A 19,225-nucleotide genomic window follows, 5' to 3' on the forward strand; every position below is an offset into this window, starting at 1 on the left:
ATCCCGATTTTACTTATGCAGGAAAATAAAAGTTGTCATATTGTCAAATAATTATAAATGCAATTTTTCTGAATAAATAGCCTTTAAAATATATGTACAAAGACCATAAATGTCAAAAATGTTGTAGTGTATGGCTGTGGATTGACTGCATTATTTGAATGGAATGTTGGCAGTTAATTTGAACAATTAATGGAATCATCCCTCTAAAACAGGCTGGCTAGCTAGATAAAAGACAGTGCAGATAAATTCTCCTAATAAATTATTTTACACAATATCTTATCACAGCACTGGAAAACCATGGTTGGCAACTCCCTGACCATAATGGCTGACTTTTCTCCTATCATAAGAAGGTTCAGGTCCATATTATGTCTAGTATTCAAATTCATAATTATATAAGTCCCTATCCTCTGAAGATAGACACTTGTTTCAATGTCAAAGATCATAACTGGATTCACATTTGTCACAGATACAATTACTGGGTCGGTGTGTCCCTAAAAGTCTTTTAATCATTGCTGTTTTTGTATTTGTACATACAATGGTAAGACAACCATTGGATTGAGAACAGAGCTCTAACTTGTACAGAGTCATCTGCTGAGGACAAGACTTCAGTGAAGCCCTGTCATCCAGAATGATGCACCAAGAGCAGTAATGTGGTGACAGATTGATGACTAACCATGCCAATAAAATCTCAGTCTATAAAAACCTTAATCTGCCTTAGCTAAGCCACAGACTGTGTGTGTAGACTACAATTGCAACTGCATTGTGGAGGAAAAAGTTGATGCTGGATCGATTGGCGTGTACAGTAGGTAAACTGACATTTTTCAACGTTATCTATAATTTCACAGACAATCATCAATGCTTCTTGTAATCAATAGACTTTATTCCACCTTGATTCATTTTTTGGTATCACTCCAGGCTGTAATGAGTCCAGTAATGATTTCCATTCTCATTTGCAGACTACTTCCCAGGGGTAAATTGCAGGGCCTTTTGAGGAAATCATCTTCAATGGAAATTGTAGCTCTTGTTCTCTCTCTGCTGCTTACCAATGGAATGGTTTTAATCAGTGCAGCGACCAATGATCAGAATCCACAACCAGCTCCTACTATTCAACTCTTTGCCACTGCCTCTTCAGATGCTGTAGAGCTTACAGAGGACCACAAATCGAATGGTTCTGTTCCCTTATTCAAAACAGCAGGACGAAGCCCCCGACCCCATCCCATGTGCTTAGTGTCGACTGGAATCAGAGACACTTTCAAATACATCAGTACTGTGGTCTCTACTCTTGTATTCATCGTTGGAATAGTTGGAAATTCAGTACTATTGAGAATTATATATGAAAACAAATGTATGAGAAGTGGACCTAACATTCTCATTGCCAACCTTGCTTTGGGAGACCTGCTGCATATCGTGATAGATATTCCAGTCAATGCTTACAGGGTGAGTTATTAGCAATGTGGGGTGCAGTGATCTGTCTATCCTGATCTATCAAATCGGATTTGTATTATTGACTACAAATTGATTTGTAATATAATATTGACTTGTTGTTTTTGCAGCTCATGGCTGGGGACTGGCCGTTTGGTTTGGCGCTCTGCAAACTAATCCCTTTCATCCAGAAAACCTCTGTTGGAATCACAGTGTTGAGTTTATGTGCCTTGAGCATTGACAGGTGAGAGGTATGACAGGTGAGAGGTATGACTGTTATGACAGGTGAGAGGTATGACAGGTGAGAGGTATGACAGGTATGACAGGTGAGAGGTATGACAGGTGAGAGGTATGACAGGTATGACAGGTATGACAGGTGAGAGGTATGACAGGTGAGAGGTATGACAGGTGAGAGGTATGACAGGTATGACAGTTGAGAGGTATGACAGGTGAGAGGTATGACAGGTATGACAGGTGAGAGGTATGACAGGTGAGAGGTATGACAGGTGACAGGTATGACAGGTGAGAGGTATGACAGGTGAGAGGTATGACAGGTGTGACAGGTGAGAGGTATGACAGGTGACAGGTATGACAGGTGAGAGGTATGACAGGTGAGAGGTATGACAGGTGAGAGGTATGACAGGTGTGACAGGTGAGAGGTATGACAGGTGACAGGTATGACAGGTGAGAGGTATGACAGGTGAGAGGTATGACAGGTGAGAGGATTACACCTTCAGTTCACATTTCTGTTTCAAGATAGTTGGACATGACTGTATTACTTAGATTTTACAAGGCAAAACCAGGGAATAGAAAACAAAAGGTTATAAGAAGAGTAACATGGTTAGAGTCGGCTGATGTCTACATTTCAACAAATATATTTCTTTGAAGTAGGCCCTGAAATTCCCTTTCATTGCAATATGATTTTTGTTTTATTGTTATGAACAAAACGCTCCCCAGCCACATAATTTCCCTGTTGATTTTCTAGGTATCAAGCTGTTGCATCCTGGAATCGAATCAAAGGCATTGGGGTTTCAACGTGGACAGTAGTGGAAATAACTGTGATATGGGTGACATCAACATTCCTGGCTGTTCCTGAAGTTGTCGGCTTTGATATGATAACGATGGAGTATAAAGGACAGCATCTGACAATATGTCTGCTTCACCCCATACAGACCAATCAGTTCATGCAGGTAATGTCAGTCCTGACAACATGCAGTAATATGGAAAAATAAAAGGTCAATAATGTGTTTCATTTGGTTTTCTTTAGATAATAAATAATTACGACAGATTGACGATATAATGCAGCCAGTGAGGTGTGCTTATCATCACATTCCACTATGTATATAAAACCGGAAACCACAATACTAAACACTAGATTTTTCCATAAGTTTTATAAATCAGCAAAAGACTGGTGGCTCTTCGGTTTCTACTTCTGCGTGCCGCTGGCTTGTACGGCTGTCTTCTACACCCTGATGGCCCGGAAAATGTTGAGGAAGAATGAGAATACCCTGGGGAACCACACCATACAGGTGATTATAGCTCTGGTACTAGAGAGGTATTAGATGTACAGCCTTCTACTTCAGACCAGCAGTAAAACACGCTGATTCAACTAATCATGCTCCAGCCCGAAGACAATGATATGTTGATTATTTGAAACAAATGTGTTAGTGCTGGGGTGGAATAAAAGCCTCCACATCCCATTAGCTTTCCTGGACCGAACATGGAGGCCCATGGTGCAGTATAGACATTGTAGTTCTAGCACTGTAATGCCGTTATTTTTTAATGCTGTCATTAAAATGTCTAAGATAAATCTCCTTATCTGTTTTCACCCAGAGACGAGAAGTGGCCAAGACGGTGTTTTGCTTAGTGCTTGTATTTGCTCTCTGTTGGTTACCACTGTACCTGAGCAGAATCTTAAAACTCACCATTTATGATGAGAAGGATTCTAAAAGGTGTCAGCTACTGAGGTAAGAAAGGATACATTAAACTGTCACTGCTGTTCTCAATTGTGGTATGTGTTACTGACCTGATCCTCTCATCCTTTTCAGTGTGTTTCTTGTCCTGGACTATATTGGCATTAATATGGCATCGCTGAACTCCTGCATCAACCCCATTGCTCTGTACATGGTCAGCAAACGATTCAAAACATGTTTCAAGGTAAGATTTAATATAATCCTCCTCATTGTGTATTATATCAGTTCTTACACACACGAGACCGAGGTAGGTAAAGGATGAAGTCTGACGATATGACACGTGCTGTATGGACTATATGTTCAAGTCATTTCTGACTCGTTGACTTTTAACAGTTAAACTTGTAAGGGCAATGACTTGAGGTGGGTGAAAAATGCAGTCCTTTGAAAACAGTAACCAGAGCTGAACTAGACACCAGACAGGTCATAGCTGAATCAGCAACACTCATAGCTAAGGTTTAATCTAAGGGCATTCACAGTGCTGCTAGTTTGCATTTTAATCTAAGAGCATTTACGGTGCTAGAATGCAACGTAAAACTTGGATATCTGAGCATATTGATAGTAATCTGACAGACCAGAACCAAAAGTTCTGGTCAACTATGTTACGCCTGTCCACAACATATTCATTGATAGTTTTGTGTTTGACTGTATTTGAAAATGATGTATTGTTCTTTGGACTTCTCTAACTCATTGTCTGTCCCTTAGAAACGCCTATGTTGTTGGTGCATACATCCTGAACTATTGATGCTTGAAGAGGTACAGTCTATCTTGAAGTCAAATAAGCAGGACGAGGCCTCTATGCACAGTGACATTAGAGCTAATAAGCCCACCTCCACTTGAGTAAGAGGACACTTGACTGTTTAAACAATATATTACTATGACATAGGCATAGATTTATTTCTTTTTTTGCTCAGTTTTAGTGTCTATGGATGTTTCTCTGTAATAATTTCAAAGATGGCTTATTAAATGGGGCGGCAGGGTAGCCTAGTGGTTAGAGCGTTGGACTAGCAACCGGAAGGTTGCAAGTTCAAACCCCTGAGCTGACAAGGTAGAAATCTGTCGTTTTGCCCCTGAACAGGCAGTTAACCCACTGTTCCTAGGCCGTCATTGAAAATAAGAATTTGTTCTTAACTGACTTGCCTGGTAAAATGAAAATCATGTTATGAATATTTAATTAATGTAATTTCAGTCTGAGTGTCTATACATAACCTATAGTCTTAGGCTTTTCCTCAATGTCTTTATTGGTTCTGTTGACTCTGACAATGTAATGTACTGTCATTAGTGGTATAGAGTTGCTTAGCAACAAATCCTGTGGCATTGTCTGTTGTGAGCTTGTTATCAGTAGAACATCTGCTTACGATATGACACACTCAGACAAAGAGAGTCAGACAGTTCTGACTCCGTTCCCTCGGGCCTTGACTCACTCCCACTCCTCTACGTACGTCATGTTTCACCTATATCATACACACTGTACGTTTATGTGCCCTGGCCGGTAACATGTTTACCTGGAAAACTCTGCCTCAAGGCACTTATTCTTGACACATATCCAGCATTACACGCTCTTACCACCTGTAAAGAGATTACCCAATTACATAGAAATACTGATTAGTTGTTGTTTTTTTCAAGAAGAAATTGAATGAGAATTTTGAAAAAGCTTATAACCAAATTAGTTCTCCTATTCATTATCAAAACTGTGTCAGAGAGGGCATGACAAATTATTAGGACACAAATGTATATTTCCGTCTCTCTGAGAGAAAGCCGTCCTCTCACATCTTGCACCTTTAGTTCCTAAACCTATCGCTTCGGAGACACCAGTGGATTCTGCCTTCACCGCTGAACGACTGATTGATGGTGGCCTATTTGTAATGCATTGTTAGATGTGTAATGAACGGAGACACTTTTATAAAAGACCTGCGAGTGGAAAAGAAGGAAACGGAGATGACAGAATGGGGTCAGAAGGAGGGGTGAGGGAAGAGCTGAGCACCTGATGGGTCCTGTCACAGGACAAGGCAAGCACAGATAGGGAGTATTTCTTCCATCCAATACCTTATCAATCTAGTGAACTATTTTAGGGAGGAATTATATTCCACCCCGTAACGAATAGAAGGAAGCCTTGTAGAGAGAGAAGCTGACTTTCAACCTGTTGTGAAAATATCGTAATTCTTTGTCAGGGCCAGATCATTTTAATGGAATATAATAATGCTCTGTACGATAGTTTCTGTACTGTAACTCTACCTGACTGTATGTACAGTATGGGAATTATTTATAAGGATGTCAATTAATTGCATTTTCCTTTATGTTTTTGGCGATATGATGATTTATACCCAGACATATTAAACAGCATCCATGTATCAAATAATGGGATAATGCATTTGATTTAGGTAAGATATTGCTAGAAGTCACTCTTATGGTCCCATACAGTTTCTTGTATTTTGTTCTTTAGATCTTTTTTTAAATTTTAATTTATCCGTTATTTTACCAGGTAAATTGACTGAGAACACGTTCTCATTTGCAGCAACGACCTGGGGAATAGTTACAGGGGAGAGGAGGGGGATGAATGAGCCAATTGTAAACTGGGGATTATTAGGTGACCGTGATGGTTTGAGGGTCAGATTGGGAATGCGTTTAATGTATGTAAACAGATACATTCCTATTTATACGTTACGTGTGGTTGTAATCACCATTTTTTTCTTCTTCATGAGTGTCAGAACACAACATAGTTGCCTCTCGTCTCATTTTCCACACATCAACCACTGACGGACTGAACTGAATCAATCTCAACGCAGAGACTTACAAAATCCCCGTTGAAATGGAAAACAGATCAATTCTCACCAAACATCAGTATGAGGAAAAGGAGGAAGGTTGCCTAGTGGTTAGAGTGTTGGACTAGTACCTGGAAGGTTGCAAGTTCAAACCCCCGAGCTGACAAGGTACAAATCTGTTATTCTGCCCCTGAACAGGCAGTTAACCCACTGTTCCTAGGCCGTCAATAAGAATTTGTTCTTAACTGACTTGCCTAGTTAAATAAAAATATTCAAAATCTCCTAAATGATATCATCATTATGCAATTACAGGCTCATTTGAACATCCTATTCAATCTGTGCATTACATTCATGATTAGCATAGTGTATGTTCCTAGTCGTGAAGAGGGGGGGCTACCTTCCAAACCACACTGCTTTGATATCTGCTTTGTTAGACTCCTGCACTGCATCTTCTGTTGTCATGTTGGAGCTGCTGTAGTGCTTTGCCAGCCTGGAACACATGGTGATGCGGGTGCCCAGACACTGGGGTCATGGAAAACTCCTTTAGAACAGAACCAATGCGTGTTGTTTTGATCTCGTGGAGACGATCTGGAAAAGCATCTGATCTGATTTGAATATCACACAAAACATCTAAAATAACCGGCTATACTTAGACATCTAAAATAACCGGCTATACTTGGACATCTAAAATAACCGGCTATACTTAGACATCTAAAATAACCGGCTATACTTAGACATCTAAAATAACCGGCTATACTTGGACATCTAAAATAACCGGCTATACTTGGACATCTGAAATAACCGGCTATACTTAGACATCTAAAATAACCGTCTATACTTGGACATCTAAAATAACCGGCTATACTTGGACATCTAAAATAACCGGCTATACTTAGACATCTAAAATAACAGGCTATACTTAGACATCTAAAATAACCGGCTATACTTAGACATCTAAAATAACCGGCTATACTTAGACATCTAAAATAACTGGCTATACTTGGACATCTAAAATAACCGGCTATACTTGGACATCTAAAATAACCGGCTATACTTGGACATCTGAAATAACCGGCTATACTTGGACATCTAAAATAAACGGCTATACTTAGACATCTAAAATAACCGGCTATACTTGGACATCTAAAATAACCGGCTATACTTGGACATCTGAAATAACCGGCTATACTTGGACATCTAAAATAAACGGCTATACTTAGACATCTAAAATAACCGTCTATACTTGGACATCTAAAATAACTGGCTATACTTGTACATCTAAAATAACAGGCTATACTTGTACATCTAAAATAACCGGCTATACTTAGACATCTAAAATAACCGTCTATACTTGGACATCTAAAATAACCGGCTATACTTGGACATCTAAAATAACAGGCTATACTTGTATATCTAAAATAACCGGCTATACTTAGACATCTAAAATAACCGGCTATACTTGTACATCTGAAATAACCGGCTATACTTAGACATCTGAAATAACTGGCTATACTTGTACAATGCACGGTGTGAAAGGGTTTTTCTTTCTGTATACAGTATGTTTTATAATCATCTACAGGTTATTTTGAAAATAAATTGGTTAACTTTGTATTTTGTATCAGATTCCCACTTTTCTCTCATATTCTCTTGTTGTCAATTATTGTTGGACCTTGTCCTGTCACAGTAAAATGGTGTGGTCCTGTCCTGTTCCCTGCAGTGTGTTGCCATGACTGGCAGATGACATTGAGACACATCATGGTCTTTCGTCCTCAGAGACGGTGACGTCAGTGTCAACTTCTGAGAGAGACAGAGAGAGCAGTTGTCTCAGACCTTCCCTAAGTAATATCTGTGCACACAAGACCCAGATATGGTGTCCCAGGGTGGCGCCGAGACTCCCCAGACTGTGGATTTAATTAACAGTGTGAAATTAATGAATCAGTTGGGTGGCAGGTAAAGGGGACATCTCCATGGAACTGCTTTCACAACCCAGACAAGCATTCTATGTGTGCTGACAGCTATTCATTTGCAGCATGTTTTATAATAGTGCTTGATTATATATAGAGATGCTGTGAAACGCAGAGGAGATTAAAAGCATCAAAATAACAGCTCCCCCCCCAAAAAATCAAAGTATGAACCTGTGTTTGATCTGTTCTATAAATTAATTACAAATTTCACTTCTGTATAATAATTTGGTGCAAATTAGATGGAAATTAGATAAAATATTCATTTAGTTATCTAGGGAATCTGCCTGGAGGGCTTTTTAGTCTTCAGTCTGGCTCAAAATGCTGTCCATATGGTAATTATGTACAGTAGTGTTGCAGGAGTATTGGTCTGATGCCTACTGGCAGGCAGAGAGGAGTCTGTCTGTGACAAACTGCTGCTAGGACCTGATGTGAGTGGAAGGCGATAATGAGGCTGTTGTAAGACTTAAGTATAGCACCTGCCCCAGGGGTGGCATATCTAAGCACTCAGCCTCTCATTGTTGCACGTGCTGCACAGGATTAAAAACACATTCACTTTCTTCTTCATAAACTTTGTCAGTACTCCTAGCAACGCTTTGGACAACTTGCGCTTTCATGTTGTAAGCCTCTTGATATTTGTGTGAATGAACTTCCTTCTAGCTTCACAGTTTGACATGTGAAGTCTTGATTTGTACCTTGAGATATCTATTGCTCTGCTAAAGTGCGTTTAGAACATGAGTACAAAACCAGTGGAAAGGTTTCTGCAAACACATTGGGAAAGCTTGAGAAACAACCCCATTGTATAATATCCACTGAGTGTACAAAACATTAGACTGGCATAGACTGACCATGGCAGACTGACCAGGTGAATCCAGGAGAAAGCTATGATCCGTTATTGATGTCACTTGTTAAAGTCACTTCAATTAGTGTAAATGAAGGGGATGAGACAGGTTAAAGAAGGATGTTTAAGCCCTGAGACAATTGAGACAAGGATTGTGTATGTGTGCCATTCAGAGGGTGAATGGACAAGACAAAATATTTATTAAGTGTCTTTGAACAGGATATGGTAGTAGATGCCAGGAGCACCGGTTTGTGTCAAGAACTGCAACGCTGCAGGATTTTTCACGTTCAACAGTTTCCCGTGTGTACCAAGAATGGCCGACCACCCAAGGGACATCCAGCCAACTTGACACAACTGCGGAAAGAATTGGAGTCAACATGGGCCGGGGGTGGGGGGGTGTTTTTTGTACTAACAAGGTACAAGTCCAGTAGGGGGACAGGAAGCAGGAAGTGTCCGTCCTTAGGGGTGGTAAACCTTTCTCACATCAAGTCTATACAATCCCTCTGTCACACCCTGATCTGCTTCACCTGTCTTGTGATTGTCTCCACCCCCCTCCAGGTGTCGCCCATCTTCTCCATTATCCCCTGTGTATTTATACCTGTGTTCTCTGTTTTGTCTGTTGCCAGTTTGTTTTGTTTCATCAAGCCTACCAGTGGTTTTCCCTCTGTTCATGACTCTTTATTGTTCATGTTCTCTAGTTTTCCCGGTGGTTTTGACCTTTTCAGCCTGCCCTGATCCTGAGCCTGCCTGTCGTCCGGTACCTTTGCCCCACTAATCTTTATTACTGACCTCTGCCTACACTGACCCTGAGCCTGCCTGTCGTCCGGTACCTTTGCCCCACTAATCTTTATTACTGACCTCTGCCTACACTGACCCTGAGCCTGCCTGTCGTCCGGTACCTTTGCCCCACCTGTCTGGATTATTGACCCCTGCCTGTCCTTGACCTGTCTTTTGCCTGTCCCTGTTGGATGACTAAACTGTGGTTAATTCAACGTTGTCTGCATCTGGGTCTTACCTCAAACGTGATACCCTCACTCTCTGTATAATGAAGAAAACACACCTTAAAGTCATTGTGGCTTTCTCTGTAATCAGACGTAATATGGAAACTCTCACCAGACTTAACATCGCTCTTGTTGTCCCCAACAAAAAAACAATCATACAGTCCTCTATAATAGTCTGATTACACCTACACTCCACCTACACACAGGTGTAGACATTTAAGTAAAACAAGTACACTATAGCTGCAACCTCATTCAATAAACAGAGAGGTTGTTTATTATCTACGCAGAGTCACTTTACCCCTACCTACATGTACATATGACCTCAATTACCTCAACTAACCTGTTTATTATCTATGCATAGTCACTTCACCCCTACCTACATGTACAAATGACCTCAATTCCCTCAACTAACCGGTTTATTATCTACGCAGAGTCACTTTACCCCTACCTACATGTACATATTACCTCAATTACCTTGACTAACCTGTACCTCCGCACATAGACTCGGTACTGATACCCCCTGTATATAGTCTCAATTATTAACTTTTTTACTTCAGATGATATAGTTTTAAATATTTTCTTAACTCTATTTCTTGAACTGCATTGTTGGTTAAAGCATTTTACGGCAAGGTCTACACCTGTTGTATTCGGCGCATGTGACAAATACAATTAGATTTGATTAGATTAGACAGAGAGAGGCTGGTACCCAGGAGCATGGCTACATTTCATTAAATTGTGTTTTTTTTTTTTTTTTGATGCGAGCAGATCTTGATAAGAAATATACAGTTTGAATGGACTGGAATTAACAAGGCAAGACTTCTTGTACAGAACCAGCAGGCAATTAATTAATAGGCATTTGGGCCTTGCATGCTAAAACAGTGAGAGGGAAGGCTGCCACTACAGCCTAATGCAGGAAAACTTCAGAGAAACCTGCAAACAGCAGGGAGAGCCAGATCACTAGGCAGAGCTGCTAGTGGTCACTCAACCGTGGGATTAAAAAGCTTTTAATCCATGTACCAAAACCAGGCTCATTCTCACCATACCAGACAAAATAAAAGTAACGTCTAGATGCGGATGTTGCCATGGCAAAAAAAATTAAGTCGTGTTAGGGCTCTTTTCTGAAAATGCCACTAACAATGAAAGCATTTCAGTGCTCTCTCGTGGGTAAACATAATGAGCAGATGTAAAAGGTTTTCTGTGTACTGGGTTAGGTGCAAAACGGACTGTCACTACCGTTTATTCTGTTCACGTCTGGATGTAATGGCAAGCATGCAATCAAATGCAGTGAATGCCTGCCAGAGTGGCTTGCGCTACTAATGTGTTAGATGCGACAACAACCCACTGGGCACAGACGTCAGTTCAACGTCTATTTCACGTTGGTTCAACGTAATTTCATCGAAAGGTAGGAAGCCATATCCAACAGATAAACCAAAATATATTCACTGCTAATTCCCCGAAAGTGGAGAAGCTTGATAATTAAGACCACATGTATGAAATAAAATTGTTACTAGGCTAAAGTGTCTACCTTATACTACATTGAGGTATATAGGTGTCTGTGAATACCTGTGAATGAAAGAAAAAAAATAGACACTTTGAGTTTGCGGTCTGGTGGTTTCACATGGCTGCAGTCAAAACCCTGTCAGCCTGTCCTTGTTTTGATGGGCGATAACCAAAGTGCAGGTGGATGCAAGAAAAGCCTGACACCCTCCGTCCCTGGGCTGCGGTGGACTCTGTGTCTAAGGTTTCCATTAACATGGGAGGGGAGGTTTGCTGGCTGGCTGCTGGGCACAGTGGGTCAGTGTTCACAGAGGCCTGTTTGTTCCCTGGCCTGAAGGGCTCCCTGGGTAAGCATGGCTCCAGAGGGGAGACAACAACCAAAAAAGGCCCCACTGTCTCAAACTGGGGCTGCTGCTCCAACACATTCATCTCTTTCTCCTCTACAGCAGTACATTTCTCTTCTAAGGGGGTGAAAGAAAACTAGTTTCTTAGAACGCGGCCCGAGGATACCATAACTTCTGTTGTTCTGGGCAATGGATTTCTCTCAGGATAAATGCTTTTTTTCCCTTTTTTTTCTTGTGGTAGTATTTCCTGTCTTCTTCTCTGGCTGTCTATGGAGTCAGAATGTTTTCCCTCATGTCGTTTCATTAACGATGATATATCCACACTGTGCAAGGTTGACAGTAGCAGCCTTCAGTGTACAGGATCTTCTTAATTGACCTTCAATGACGTAAGTTCCATATAGAGTAGGTCTGACACGTCTTTTACTAAAGTTCATATCATTCTGACATCCAATAGTGTCAAAATGATCAATTTATTATTTTATGGTAACCTCATATTCATACGCACTTTTCTGGCTGTGATTTCCACGAGATGAAATAGCCGAGGCTAATCTTGCTCCTTGGTGCTGTCAGGTCAGAGATTCAATAGTGTTCTGCAATCTGCAGTACAAGTATAGCTCCATTATTGAGGGGACTTTAAAATGGGGGCTATGTGACACACGGCGGGTTGATTTAGTTTAATGACCTTGGCAGTGACAGCACAGTGATGGAAATTGGACTCCCTCTGCAAATTTACATCACTTCAGGGTACTTGGGGCCTCTCTTAGAGGTTGCACTCCAGAACACGAGCCATCAGGAGGTCCTGGATATGTCATGCATGTCACCTTCCTTTAAGTGCAAGTGCAGACGTGGGAGGGGGATTAATATTGTATAGCCTACGGAGGCACAGGGGCACTGCAGATGTGATAAGCACCTCTGCCCACCCCCCCTGAAAAAAGAAGAGAAAAAAACAGGAAAGACCTCTGCACCAAGACAAGCATCTCTTTGTTTTCGTATTTACACTGCTACATGCTTTCAATGGGCGCTTTACAGACAAATCTGATGGAATTTCACATCTGTTGCAATTTGACAGGCAGGGATCGTCCCGTGTGACATCGACTCGATCTCAGTGTGTTCCTTTTCAATTATATAGGAAGGTGACATATGGCTTTTAGATAGGCTGATCTGATTTCCTTTAATTTCCAGATGGGGAAACATTTAAGATGTATTCCAATCTTGGTTGAGGTGGGGAAATGTTCTGGACGTTGTGATCACGTTATGTGGTTGCTTAACCTCCCTCCATGCCTTTCTCCTGTCGTTTCTACTGAAATGTCATTTTTACTCAAATGTCCTCGTGGTTGCCCTGACACCCATTTCACATTAGTTCACATCAACGAAGATGTCAACGTGCACAAATTACATTGCCTTCAACCTGGTGCTGAATTGTGATGGGAATTGTGGTAACCATTGCTGTCACATCAGTTTTAACTGCAGGGCCCCGTACTACTGAGGAAACAGAAGACATTGAATGGATAGATCGACATGAAAATCACTATGTACTGTACTAAGTACCAGGGGTAACATTACATCATAACCGTATCAGTCATAGAAACTGTACATTATCTTCATTAAGAATTTATACAGATCACTGTATTCATTTCCATACATTCCGTAAAATACAGAGCTGTGCAAAAAAAAAAGTATTGGTAGGCTTTGTTTACTGAAAAGATATGTTGAAAGGGGAAGAAAGAAACAAGGTGTGTTTATTTCTAAATCAAAAGCTGCAAACTGCTGTGCTACATTTGTTTTTATGGGTTTTTTTTTTCAAGTATTGCCTGCTGAGAAGTACAGTATTGCCGGCAGAGAAGTATTGCCGGCAGAGAAGTATTGCCTGCAGAGAAGTATTGCCGGCAGAGAAGTATTGCCGGCAGAGAAGTATTGCCAGCAGAGAAGTATTGCCGGCAGAGAAGTATTGCCTGCAGAGAAGTATTGCCAGCAGAGAAGTACAGTATTGCCTGCAGAGAAGTATTGCCGGCAGAGAAGTACAGTATTGCCTGCAGAGAAGTATTGCCAGCAGAGAAGTACAGTATTGCCTGCAGAGAAGTATTGCCGGCAGAGAAGTACAGTATTGCCTGCAGAGAAGTATTGCCAGCAGAGAAGTACAGTATTGCCTGCAGAGAAGTATTGCCTGCAGAGAAGTATTGCCAGCAGAGAAGTACAGTATTGCCTGCAGGGAAGTATTGCCAGCAGAGAAGTATTGCCAGCAGAGAAGTACAGTATTGCCTGCAGGGAAGTATTGCCTGCAGAGAAGTATTGCCAGCAGAGAAGTACAGTATTGCCTGCAGGGAAGTATTGCCAGCAGAGAAGTATTGCCAGCAGAGAAGTATTGCCGGCAGAGAACTATTGCCTGCTGAGAAGATATACGTGTTGTATATGTTAAACATTGCCTCAAGGGTCCAGGTGGAAATTTGTCTTAACTGGTGTTTTTCTTATTAAATCATGAGCTGTAGTCCCTGTTTCATCCTAACGAACATAACTCACCTGCCTCTATCCGGTATTTGCAACTAAATACAAAGTTCTACAATAAATATCTGCATATAAATGACATTGTTGCTTACAGAACATGACCTTTAAGACCTTTGGTGAATTAGGCTTGAGAAAGTGGGCGTGTACTACTGACACAACCCCTAATATGCACGCCACCCACCAGCGGCAAGGCAGAATATCTCGCTAAGATACCTGGCAGCCTCTGTAGTTGTAGCCCAAGGGTTCTCATATCCTCTGGCAGTGGGTGTAGCTGTGTCGACACTCTGAGCAGAAAATCCCCTGGTGGTCTAGAATGGGGTCAAAGGTCATGGCACCCTCCTCTCACCCCTGATCGCGCTGTGGAGTGAGAGGGTAAATTATTTATGTTTCTGCTCGATGTTTTCACGTGAACTTGATATACAGCACCTCGTTTCTTTTCAGTTTTCCAACAATCCTCTTTTAGGCATAGCCCACGGTTTCTAACGAGCTGAATCATAGCCCACGGTTTCTAACGAGCTGAATCATAGCCCACGGTTTCTAACGAGCTGAATCATAGCCCATGGTTCTAACGAGCTGAATCATAGCCCACGGTTTCTAACGAGCTGAATCATAGCCCACGGTTTCTAACGAGCTGAATCATAACCCAAGGTTTCAAACGAGCTGAATCATAACCCACGGTTTCTAACGAGCTGAATCATAGCCCACGGTTTCTAACTAGCTGAATCATAACCCACGGTTTCTAACGAGCTGAATCATAGCCCACGGTTTCTAACGAGCTGAATCATAGCCCACCGTTCTCACGAGTTGATTAATATCCCATGGTTCTAACGAGTTGAATCATAGCCCACCGTTCTCACGAGCTGATTAATATCCCACGGTTCTAACGAGTTGAATCATAGCCCACCGTTCTCACGAGCTGATTAATATCCCACAGTTCTAATGAGTTGAATCATAGCCCACGGTACTAACGAGTTAAATCATAGCCCACAGTTCTAATGTGCTGAATCATAGCCCACGGTTCTAACGAGCAGAATCATAGCCCACTGTTTCTAACGAGCTGAATTATAGCCCACAGCTCTAACGAGTTGAATCATAGCCTACGGTTCTAATGTGCCTTATTCAACGTGCAGGGGGTAATGATTTTCACTTCAGTTTGTGAAACACATGGCCATGAACATGGGGTGTCTGTTATCACCTACTGCTAGTGACTTTAGATTACTGCTGTCAATCTAACACCTACACACCCAATTACAACAAATTGTGTGATCATTGAATGTGGGTTTGCACAGATCACTTACTGTAGCACACAGACATCCAAACTCACCATTCAGTGAAGTACTATGTCTTACAAAGACAACCAGGGGGGGTAATCAAATCAAAGCTTGAAGAAAACAACTCCTCTTTTAAGTATACAGTATTCCCACTATTACATGGTAGGGTTTTCTGGGTTGTAGGTGGAGCCGGTGGCTTATGAGCCCACAGACTCCTCCTCCTCCTCCTCATCCTCCTCCTCCTCCTCCTCCTCCTCCTCCTCCTCCTCCTCCTCCTCTTCCTCCTCCTCCTCCTCCTCCTCCTCCTCCTCCTCCCCCTTCTCCTCCTCCTCCTCCTCTTCCCCCTCCTCCTCCTCCCCCTCCTCCTCCCCCTCCTCCTCCTCCTCCCCCTCCTCCCCCTCCTCCTCACTCCCTCACTCCCTCCTCCTCCTCCTCCTCCTCCTCCTCCTCACTCCCTCACTCCCTCCTCCTCCTCCTCCTCCTCCTACTCCTCCCCAACCCCCTCCCCTCCCCCTCCTCCCCCTCCTCCTCCTCCTCCGTGGAGGTGCTATTCTCTGCATGACTTACTGTGTTCTTCTCCTCAGCAGCTGCCTCAAACTCCTTCATATCAAACTGACGCTTGGCTCTCTGTGTGTCTCTCGTTCTCCTCTCTCCATCTGTTCCAGGCAGCCACAGGAGGCATGGGTATTGGGTCAACAACCACTAGAACCCACACATGTCCTCCGAGCACAATTCTACATACACTCGGTCTCGCTCAGTCGTGCTGAATAATTGAATTAGTTACAATGATATCAAGGATTCCTTGCATATTTCAAGATCATTATTATTTTTAAATGTAAGACAGTAGGGGGCTTTTGTTTAAGTCTCCAAATACCTCGAGTGTGTTCAGGGTGTCTCACTAATGTTTGAAACACACATTGGAATGGTAAAAGCATGTAAATAATGTTTACAGCTCACTGACTGGTCTGTGTTTACTATTAGGTGGATGATCAGGACAGTTCTACTGTAAATGAGGATTCCCTGTTCTACAACACTCCCGTCACATCTCTGTCACATCTCATTCTATCACATCTCATTCAATAACAACTACAGGAAACTAGTTTACGTTCTATCACATCTCATTCTATAATAACTATAGATAACTGCCAAAATAAAGGAAACACCAACATAACGTTTCTTAATAGGGCGTTTGGGCCACCAGAACAGCTTCAATGCACCCTGCCATAGATTCTACAAGTGTCTAGAACTCTATTGGAGGGATGCGACATCATTTGTTGATAAGAAATTACATAATTTGGTGTTTTGTTGATGGTGGTGTAAAACGCAGTTTCAGTCGGTGCTCCAGAATCTCTATAATCTTAGTTACATGGATATCTCCATCACAATCTATAATCTCAGTTACCTGAACGTCTATATCATAATCTATAATCTCAGTTACATGAATATCTATATCACAATCTATAATCTCAGTTACCTGAATGTCTATATCACAATCTATAATCTCAGTTACCTGAATGTCTATATCAAAATCTATAATCTCAGTTACCTGAACATCTATATCACAATCTATAATCTCAGTTACCTGAATATCTATATCACAATCTTTAATCTCAGTTACATGAATATCTATTTCACAATCTATAATCTCAGTTAGCTGAATACCTCTGTCACAATCTATAATCACTTACCTGAATATCTCTATCACAATCTATAATCTGGTTATATAACAACTATATCTCTATCACATTCTAGAACAACAAACTCCTGTTCTACAGTACATCTCCTAACTTTGTGCTGGTTCTTATTCTATCACTGAGCCATGTGAATAGCAGGAGCCATGAGAGAGGGACCTTTAGAATATGTGGTTTGGAGCCAGAAGATAGGCAGGTCTCCACAGAGGTCCAGGATCTTGGTGCTGAGGAAGCTGCTGTTCTTCAGGGGCCGGTCAGCAGCTACCCAGGTCAGAGAATTCTCGTCAAACTTCACTGGCATTATTTAGTCTTCCTGACTGGGCGAAATACACCTCATCAGGCCATTACTCCTACATTATGTTCACAGGTTTATCAATTGGCATTAAAATGTCATTCCATTTCAAAATGAATTAGTTTCTGTAAAGCCCAATCGACTACTGGATTATTGACATGTCCTTGAGTATCTAGAACATAAGGGGGGGGTTGTCTATACTTTTGCATAAAGTTAGTAATATGTTCAGTTATAACATTATGTGTTAGTTATGTTTAGTAAAGCTCAAGGTACCAGGTCAAACATCAGTGACTCCTTGTTGAGTGTCTTGACCTCTGCAATGCTTTGATTTGAGATTTAATATAATGCTTCTCCCCTCCAGACAACTGAATTCCTGTAATTCCCTGAATCAGGAGTCACAGAGATGGGGTATTTACGCTCACAACTTTGCTACACATGCCAACTCTCAGTTGAACTACTTCAAAGAGAGAATAAGGACAACTTCACCGTATGAAAGTCATGAATCTCCAACGCCTCGTCATTTCTACTCCCTCCCAGTTCGGAACCTTTCCAGATTATTATTGTAATCGATTTCCAATGACCCCTCCTCCACCTTTCCATTGACACACAATTTTTACAGTCACAAGGATATTCAAGGTTATGCATAATACATACAGTAAACACATCTAACCTGCCAGCTATCAACTACACATGGTCAAAACCCCTAGTTGTAGAACCCAAACCTTTACAATTACAATAGCTGGAGATATGGCAGGAGGCTTTCTAGCTCTAATATTCACTTCAAGGTCCTGCCATGACACGGTACTTCAAACTGCCTCCCTCCTTGTGTTCTCCTGTGCAGCACTTAAAAGACCATATGATGTGTAGTCCAATCACATAGCTGATTTGAATAGAATGTCTCAGAGGGAGGGCAGCAGGGCCTTGACATGGATCTATCCTGAGATGTTTTGCCCTACAGGTAAGCCCATTATTACATAAATAAATATTCAAGTATCTCTAATGAGACAGTCACCACCACCAGGCCTGAGTTACATGCCCAAAATATTCACATCAAAGCTATGTGATTCTAATGTGAAATTCAATAGGTTGGTATAGAAATAATGTCATTATTTAACAGATGTTTAATAAGATTCCGACCAGCAAATCCAAATGTAATTTCCAATGTCCAACACACCATCCACTGCCAGGCTAAATTAGATAGTTATTTTACGATGAATGATAGACATTATGCAGAGATTTGTTAACTAAGATGTCATATTTTTCGATTTTCTACTGTGCTTGACATTGAAAAAGGTGCAGAGACTGCAGCATACCACTTGGTCCCAGGGTACAGGTAAACCATCGAAAATCTCCCACCTGACGTTAACTTCTTGGATATAGGGGGCGCTCTTTTAATTTATGGATAAAAAAACGTGCCCGTTTTAAGCACAATATTTTGTCACGAAAAGATGCTCGACTATGCATATAATTGACAGCTTTGGAAAGAAAACACTCTGACGTTTCCAAAACTGCAAAGATATTATCTGTGAGTGACACAGAACTCATGCTACAGGCGAAACCAAGATGAAACTTCAAACAGGAAATGAGCAGAATTTTTGAGGCTCTGTTTTCCATTGTCTCCTGATATGGCTGTGAATGTGCCATGAATGAGCCTACACTTTCTGCCGTTTC

The 19,225-nt window shown here is 41.5% G+C and overlaps 1 protein-coding gene and 1 pseudogene across 1 annotated transcript; one reads left to right on the top strand and one right to left on the bottom strand.

The window, feature by feature from the left end:
• Window positions 1-975: 975 nt before the first annotated feature.
• Window positions 976-4,291, top strand: LOC112224809 (endothelin receptor type B-like). The gene is made up of 7 exons (XM_024388470.2): window positions 976-1,437; window positions 1,554-1,666; window positions 2,408-2,612; window positions 2,811-2,951; window positions 3,256-3,389; window positions 3,471-3,579; window positions 4,098-4,291. Exons 1-7 carry the CDS (start codon window positions 1,006-1,008, stop codon window positions 4,230-4,232), a joined length of 1,269 nt encoding a protein of 422 aa, XP_024244238.2. The 5' UTR covers window positions 976-1,005; the 3' UTR covers window positions 4,233-4,291.
• A 2,256-nt stretch (window positions 4,292-6,547) lies between these two features.
• On the bottom strand, window positions 6,548-18,155 carry LOC112224823 (annotated as a pseudogene).
• Between the last annotated feature and the right edge of the window lie 1,070 nt (window positions 18,156-19,225).

The sequence above is a fragment of the Oncorhynchus tshawytscha genome, linkage group LG03 (assembly GCF_018296145.1).
Source record: "Oncorhynchus tshawytscha isolate Ot180627B linkage group LG03, Otsh_v2.0, whole genome shotgun sequence".
Lineage (NCBI taxonomy): Eukaryota > Metazoa > Chordata > Actinopteri > Salmoniformes > Salmonidae > Oncorhynchus > Oncorhynchus tshawytscha.